Here is an 8,709-nt window from a genome sequence, read left to right as displayed (position 1 = left end):
AAGTAATTGAATTACTAATTGGCTCAATTTGATTAAGCAATGAGGCTCGAATCAAGTCTAATTGAATTAGATTCAATTTGACTTAGATTGGATTTGGCCTGATTGAGTTATGAGATAACTCAATTGCAAGAAAATTTGATTTCTGATGTGAGTTCAATTAAATCCTAATTGGATTAGGATCTGATTTGACACCTAATTTGATTAGGTTCATTCATCTATTTAGATCTAACTAAATGAGATTTGGTTTGGACTAAAATTGGATGAACCCTAAGTCCAAATTGGATTAAACTCATCTCATACGCCAACTACCCAAGTCTCCACACCAACTCCTCATGCAAATCTGATTTTGGCGTGAGGATTTGCATGCTAAAATGAGTGTTGTCGCCTGCTCTTTTCTCTCCTCTTGGATAAGGATAAGGTTGGTTTCATGTTTGAATTCAAACTTGATTTGAATTCAAATTTGAAACTAATCTTTATAACGATAAAAATTTGTTTTCATCCAAACCACCTTGGACACCGACCATAAAGAGCTCTCTATTTTAGCGCTAAAATTGAGAGAAGATTATCGTGAGATATTTGATACCCCATCGTGTTTTCGGGAGAGAAAATAGGGTTTGGCGTGTGCAAGGGTTGGACGACTCCATATTGCCGAGAAGAAAGTCCTTGGGCTCTAGGGCTTTAGTTTAGGCGTGGGTTTTGGAAGAGAGAAAGTGTTCTCAAGTGTCTTTCTCTACCTCTTCTCCTTCTAAGTCTTCTCCTCCTGGAAAAGTTCGAGAGATCTGAAGAAGAAGCCAGATTAGCCATCAGGAGTGGAACTTTGCAAGGGAGCTAGCATCCTGGAGAGTACATCAGACCTTTGATCGGATCGGAGCCTCGTGTGGATACCTGTGGAAGCCAGACACATGTATGTCTCAAGAAACCTTCAAACCCACGATCATCAACTGCGGTAAAGTTTAGCCTGCACTAAGATATTGAGATCTAATCTTTGTTTTATAGTAGATATGATCTACAGTATAGATGCGATCTATGATTTTTAAATTTTAGATTATACATGCTATGTTTTATATCATAATATCCATGCATGGATAGTTTATAGATTTGATCTATTGCATGCTAGATTAAGAATTAATCTGGATGTGTTCTGCTGTGCATTTATACAAAAAGGTTTTGAAATTTATGTATGAAACTATCAGGGTTTCTAACAGCAGGCAGGTAAGGACCACCAAAACCATTGAAATAAAAGTTGCAAGGCAACTCTAACCAAATCTCACCAATATCATAAATCAAACGTACATGGAGACTAGAATCCAATGTGAAGGGCTTTAAGTTACCAAGCTATTAGACAATTGAAAGAATGCTGGATGTATGCTTTCTGTAACATTACATTATACAACCAAAAAGCTCATGCACAGGTATCCGAGGAGAACTGCATACTCTTTGGTTCCGTTAACAATATCAATTTGAGAAGAAAAATCTTCATGCAACCCATAAGAAATGCTCTAGATAACAGACTTTCTTCTGTTCTTGCACAAAATTCTCTGAGCAGTCCCCAGTCTTCCAACAATTTCCTTTTCCCGCAGAGCTTGGCTAAAGATAAGTGATCCTGGAAGCATGGCATGCTTTGGTTTAACCGGCGAGCCAACAATCACTCTTTTCTGCACGCTAAAACACAACTTGCTGACTGCTTGCTGTGCACTCCTAAAACTGCTTGAATTGGCAGGGCTTGAAATAAGTCGAAGCCTTTGCCGGGGTGAAGAAATGGTTGGAATCTTTGATTTCCATAGTGGCTGCACATGAGTTGGGCTTGAATACTTGCTGCTGGATGCAGTACCATCAAATTTCCATTTTGCTTCTGGAGTAACTGCTGCTCGCGGTGTTCCTGGAATTGAAGTAAATGCTGCCACTGATCTCCTCCTTGGGAGTCTCAGCTGAGAAGTTTGAATGGTGCCACTTATCTGATCCTGTCGTGTTTCAGGCAATGCTTGATGTCTTTCTGCTTCATTTGGCAAGGTAGCAATGGAGGCCCTCCTCTTGGTTTGCACTGGTATATGACGGACTACAGGGGACAATGATATCCTCCGTGCTTTGTTGAGAGGTTTTGTTGGGTCCATACCAGAGGCTTTACATTTTGAAAGAATGTTCTCTTTATCTTGTACTGGGAGAGCCATTGCGGTGCTACTTCTGCGAGGACCTGAAGGTGGTAAACGGTTTGTGATTCTGCCCAAAGGTGGTAAACGGTTTGTGATTCTGCCCAAAGGTGGTCGCTGCTTGATGGGAGCAAGTGGTGGCTTGGAGAATTTAGCAGCATCTCTGGCAGCTTTCTTCTCATCAGATAGTTGGTTTTCGAGGTCTCTAACCTGCCACCATGAAGCCAAATAACCCTCAATTTACACTTTTTGGAGCAAGAATTCTATAATATAATATGCCGAGCCTGAGAATTTCTCATTGAGAAACTTGGGAACAGCATAAAATTTGCACGTATGAAGTTGTTTTTTCTGAGTTTTGATGTCGGTAATGTACCTTTTGTTGATAATTCCTGCATGTTTGATCAGCATCTCTGATCTGCAGATCGAAATATTCAAAGGCTGTCGTTAGCACATTTATACAGGAAAAGGGAAAAAACAAACTTAATTGTGCGTCCATACAAGTTAATAAAAGATACATGAGATTCACTTCAAGTGATCCTTCCATCAGTGACAGAAGGTTGATATGGTAACATTTAAAACAACTTAAAATTGAATTTGGTTCTTTCATTGTAAAATTACCTTTTCTTGAAGACTCTTAAAGACATTCTCCCGTGATGCATATTTGAGCTGCATCAACTGCAAGCTTTCATTTAATCTTGCTGATTCCTTTTCTTCTTGTCGGAGCTTCTCCGCCTGCACAAAAACAATTCAGATCAGTTATCTTAACTTAAATCAAATCCCTCCTCTCAATTCATTATAACATATAAGAACCACCATCTGTTTAAGCTTGAAACTTTCTGCTGGATCTGATTGTTTACGGGCAGGGCCATGCTCAACTCCCCGGACTCGACTGGCAAAATTTAATGAGCAGAGTGTTTCTCCCAAATCTGCAGAGCTTGGACTGATCTGTGCAAACATAAGAGTCTTGCAATCTCCTCCTGTTGTAATTTACATTGCCATTATATTCAATGTGTATGCATTATTTTGTCATCCCAAACATGAAAAAATGAATAACAGAAGAAGATATATCAAAGCAAACATTATGCATTGTAAGAAAAAATATTGTCCTGCAAACTGGCCATATTATTAGCTCTGTTGGTAACAAGATTTTAAGAAAGATAAATGTCTTACCAAGAGAGCTTTGGAGCAGATGGGTAAGCTTTGAGTTCCTACATTTTTGAACAAAAGAGCAAGGAGTTAAATTAGAGTCACACACACACACACACCCACAGAGAGAGAGAGAGAGAGAGAGAGAGAGAGAGAGAGAGAGAGAGACCTGTAAGGAATATGGGGGTTCTTTGAGGCAAGAGCAGAGATAACATCTCCTAATGCTGAGAGGGACTTATTGATGAACTGGGACTCCTTCAGCCTCTCTCCCTCAACTTCAATCTTTGCAACACGTTCACTTCCAGCTAAATCCACAAGCCACATGTGGCTCCTGCTCCTCTGCCCGCTCACCAAATTCTCACTCTTGATGGTAACCCGAACCAGGCTGCAAAGAAGGTAATGTGGTCATGATGAGAGCTAGCGTCCAACACTCATAAACAACAAGCCTAGTTTTGGTATGAATCTTCACTATTAATCAGTAAGAGAGAAAATTCAGGTACAGAAACCAGGCCTATTGATGGATGTTAAAATAGATTTCAAAAAAGCAACAGAACATTACCAGTGAGAACGGCTACTGAGCTCATTGGCATTGGTTGATCCAACTGATCTGTTTCTTGCTCCAGTTTTAAGCTTCTCCCACACCTCAGCTATGCTGCATATCTGAGCTTCAACCAATCCAGGCACATCCTGTGCTCCATCTACCCCTTGCTTTATCTCCAATCTGCATGTAATTTATGGAAAAAAAAACCACAATTAAATTATAATCTTATTTTCAGCTATTATAGAATTAGTACAGATAACAATCAAGAACTCCTTAATATTTTCAAGCACAAGAAAGGAATTTTTTACTTCTTCGCATGTTGATCTGCATTGTCTGCTAGAAGATCTCTGATTTTCTCATTATAGACCTCCAACATGCTCACAGAAAATTGGTATCTGATCAAGGAGCTTCTTTCCATGGAACTCCTGAACAATTCCTCCAAAGCTCTGTAGTTAACACCCCTGTTCTCTGGGGTCCCTTCCATTGTAAATGTCTTCCCAGTACCAGTCTGCCCATATGCAAAAATGCACACATTGTACCCATCTAGTACTGATTTCACAATTGGAAATGTCTCCGCAAAGACAGTCTCTGCACACACAACAATATGAATCATTAGATTAAAATTCTATACTGAACATTTGAAGCTAAGTAGGAGATCCTGACTTTATTTATGCATAGAAATTCTCTCTGAGGAGTGAAGTTGTTATTCAAGGAACCTTTAAGGGTAACTTTTCTTCCTTGCTCATTCTTTTCATACAAAATAATCTCTACTGGAAATAATCTCTACTTAAGTTGTTGTTCAAGCAATGACTATGATAACCAATCAAGATCTACTGGAAAGAAAAAGGCAAGGTAGCTAGTTAACATAAAGCAGTGCACGAAGCCAAGAACCATGAGAAATTCTACAAGTATTCTCTATTTATTCTTCCATTGTAGGTGTCCATATGAATCCTGCGATTCATATGGATGCTACCTTAATCATACACATAACAATCATCACCTTGGTCATCTTTAGGTCCAAAAATATGATCAAATTTAAACTGCTTCTTCGAGGAGTCCGAACAGATGATCTGCAACTCAGTATCCTGCGAGGGGTCGAGCTCTACCACAGAAGAATAACCTTTAGAGATCTCTTCCAAGCTCAGTGGCCTGCATCTGCAAAAGACCCTAATGTTGCCCTTCAGCTCAATCAGTTCATTATACAGGCGCTTCCTTTCAGCACATTCCTCTGTGTACTTCTTCTTCAAGGTCTCATATTTAGGCTCACACTCCTCAAGGCACTTATTCCTTAGTGTTTCACAATTAGACCGTAGTGTTTCAAGTTCTTCAATCTGTGCTTGGTGTTTTTTCATCAGAAAATTGTACTTTGTCCCTATACAAGAGAGAAAATTATAATTTACACAAATTAGTAGGTGATCAACCAAAACTTTACTAGTCCTTCAAGAAAAAGAATAGCAAGTGGCCGGTATACCAAGAAACTGAAGAGCAGAAGAGAGATCAGGGCCAGAAATTCCCTTCAGAATAGGAGATGGAATGAGGCAATCATCATCCTTCAGTGTCTGGAATGAGAGAGAGAATTTTAAAAGGGGACTCAAGAGTCAAGATATATATATCTCAAAAAAGGGAAAATGAGAAATACATGATGGAAGTAACTGAGGAGAGAAGATCAATCACCTGGACAATGTTGCTTAATTCTTGTTCCATCTCTTTGGAGTCAGTTGACGGATTTGGCTTCCAATCTGAGAGAAAGAGCAAGAAACACAATTAACCCATCAAAATTATAATTGGAAAGGTATCTTTTAACAAGAACAATCTCGAATTTTTCATTTCTGAAATGAGGCAGGTACCTTCTAGGGTTTGAACTTTCGATGTCAGAAAATTTAAATAGAAGAAACAAAGACCACAAAATCGAAACTTTACTCCATAAAAGAGAAAGGTTGGGGGTTTCTAGGGTTCGACCTGGAAGGGATCTCAGGCAACTTAGATCTAAACTACTTCTGAAAAAATGCGGTTTTTCTAATTGGAAAGGAAAGGGAGATGAATCATACCTTGATCCGGGCGATCAACGCTGGAATCAGAGTGGTTTTCTAGGGTTTGATCTGAAGGAGATCACAAGAATTTCAGATCAGTGCAAGAAGAAGAAAATAAAAAAAGGAAATAAGGAAGTGATGGATCGAAACCTTGGACTTCTTGAAGGGGGTTGGAGTTCTCTTCCACCGATTTCTTTTCTGCTTCGAAGGGTCGCAGTGGGGACATCGCCGGCAAAGCTTCTTCGCCCATCCCTTGTGGTTCGAAAAATCCTCCGATGCTCCCAAGGGGCAGAGGAAAAACCCTCCTCAGAGCTTAGAAACGAGAGAGAGAGCAGAGAGAGAGAGAGAGCAGAGAGAGAGTTCTAACGGTCAAATGGGGGATCGGGGGTTCTTAATACCGTTTCGCTTTTTGAAATTTTGATGGGAATGGACCGTTGGATTTGCATATCACAAACCGACGGCTGAGATTCAGTATTCGTTGATTCCTTTAAACGCAGCCTGCGACTTTTCTTTTCCTCTTTTTTCCGAGTGCTGTAATAATCTTTAACAAAATACTAGTAAAACGAAACTTGAAAGCATTTTAAGTAAGAATTTTTAATCATTAAAAAAAAAATTCTTATAGAGAATTGGGGACTGAGTAGATCTTTGATTGAAGATAGATTTTTAGATAAGATGAGTGAGTTTTAAATTTTTAGAGAATGGCTAATGAAAGAATTTTGAATAAATAAAAGAAATGAAAAAGGATAATGGTAAATGGAGAAAATGAATTTTGGACAGCATCCTATTAGCAAGGGGCCATCAAATATATGATGATGTAGCATAATAATATTACTGGAACGAGGAGAGAAATTTTTTATTTTTTTAACTATATCTTAGAAAATATTTTCTCTTATCTGATTCTTTAACTTTCTTACTTCTTTCCCCTATTTTCTCTTTTTCTTTGATGCTCTCTTCCATGAGATAACATGGATTTTTCAACAGTAAATTTGCATTATGCATTTGAGCTTCATAAAAAAAAATACTTCCTTTTTGATATAATGCATGCCTTTTGCCAATTTTTTTTTTTTTTTTTGTAAAATGACTATTTTTCATAAAAAACCTATATTTCAAATTTTTGGATCTAAATGTCTCTTGCCATGTCATCTCATAATATGGGTGAAAGAGAGAGTGAGATGAGAATATATGGATAAATAAAATAAATATAAGGAAAAAAATATGAAAAAGAGGGAGGGAAAGAGGAATGTCTTATGCCTCTTCTCTCTTGCCATCCACGACCACCATTATCAACCTCCATCATCACTCATTGTTATAAATTTTTTCTATAACTATTAGCTACTATCAACATTGTTGATCTCCACTAATGCCCTACCATCATGAAGGATCTCCATTACCACTAACCATTATCATCATTATTTTCTATCAAAAAACTACTAAAAGATTTCTATCATCATTCACCATCATGAACTATCATCATTGTCAATCTTCATGACCATCCACCATCATCGAAAATCTCTATTATCACGTATTATCACTAGTATTGATTTCTATCACCATCTTTGTTTAGAATCTTCACCATAACCATGCTAATAATTTCTAACATTAGCCAACATCAATGACCTCCATCACAATCTGCTATCACCTAGATATATTACCATATACAAGTGTATATAATGGTAGTGGACCATCCATTGCCATCCACCATCATCTCATCGATCTCTGCCACCATCTACCATTGCCAAAGAACTCCATCCTCATGTGCTATCATAATCATTGATCTCCACCACCATCCACCATCTATCACCACCAATGATTTCCATATCAATCAATATTGTTGCTAATCTCCAATACCACCCACTATCATTGACTTTTTATCACTACCTCCAACTGCTTACCACCATCCACCACCACCAACAATCTTCATTACCTACAAATATCAATGGTGATGGTGGAGACTACTAATGCATATATTTTAAAAGGATGATGCGCATACTAGATGATAGCTAATGCATGTATTCTAAATTGATGATTTGGGCATTTAAAAAAGCTGATGCATTGAAATTTGATGCAAATCTTTGAAGATAGTGATACGTATATTATAAACAATTTATCTACTTAAAATGGATGATCACATGCTCAATTACTGAGCACATATTTTAGATAGATGATGCATACTTTTGAAACAGGTAATGCACTCATTGAATTAATAGTTGATAAATCCATTATAAGACATTAAAAGGTTAAATTTGCATACTTTAAGCAACTGATACATGCATTTTAAAAAAATGCTCATTAGATAATAGCTGATGTACATACTTCAAATTAGTAACATATCTTAAATAGCTGATGCCATGAATTTGATGCACATGTTCTAAAAAAGTGATGCACATATTATTAGTTATTCATGTATATTTTGAATAGAGGATCCTTGCATGCTCAATTATTGGTGTATATATTTCAAATAGGCAATGCACATATTTTTAGTGGTGATTCACTCCTTGGATGACGGCTGATGCAAATATATTTTAACTAGCTAATGCACATTTAAAAAAAAAATCATACATTATAAATTGTTAATGTGAGTATTTAAAATAAGTGATTTGTACGTACCTAATCATTGGTTCACATACTTCAATAGAGGATGAGATTGGAGATTATTTGCATAATTTTAAATATAACAAACAAATCTTATGGCAAAATTGAGCATGTGGAATATGCATTGATATTTTATGATATGTGCATCATCTTCTTATAATATTGACAATAATTTTTCGTGCATTAGCTAGTTTATATTTTTGCATCATCTAGAACCTCTACCACCACTATTGGTATTTGTGGATGGTGGTGT

The 8,709-nt window shown here is 37.3% G+C and overlaps 1 protein-coding gene across 1 annotated transcript; it reads right to left on the bottom strand.

Annotated features, from left to right (window-relative positions):
• Positions 1-643: 643 nt before the first annotated feature.
• LOC105057789 (kinesin-like protein KIN-14J) lies at positions 644-6,224 on the bottom strand. The gene is made up of 13 exons (XM_073248495.1): positions 6,015-6,224; positions 5,883-5,933; positions 5,509-5,573; positions 5,306-5,393; positions 4,835-5,206; positions 4,143-4,422; positions 3,853-4,014; positions 3,463-3,678; positions 3,318-3,355; positions 2,961-3,124; positions 2,766-2,879; positions 2,521-2,562; positions 644-2,357 (listed from the first exon to the last, which is right to left on the bottom strand). Exons 1-13 carry the CDS (start codon positions 6,112-6,114, stop codon positions 1,500-1,502), a joined length of 2,550 nt encoding a protein of 849 aa, XP_073104596.1. The 5' UTR covers positions 6,115-6,224; the 3' UTR covers positions 644-1,499.
• Positions 6,225-8,709: the final 2,485 nt, after the last annotated feature.

This window comes from Elaeis guineensis, chromosome 14 (genome assembly GCF_000442705.2).
Source record: "Elaeis guineensis isolate ETL-2024a chromosome 14, EG11, whole genome shotgun sequence".
NCBI classification, from domain to species: Eukaryota; Viridiplantae; Streptophyta; class Magnoliopsida; order Arecales; family Arecaceae; genus Elaeis; species Elaeis guineensis.
Note: the sequence above shows the minus strand (reverse complement) of the source record. Positions and strands in the feature narration are given on the sequence as shown.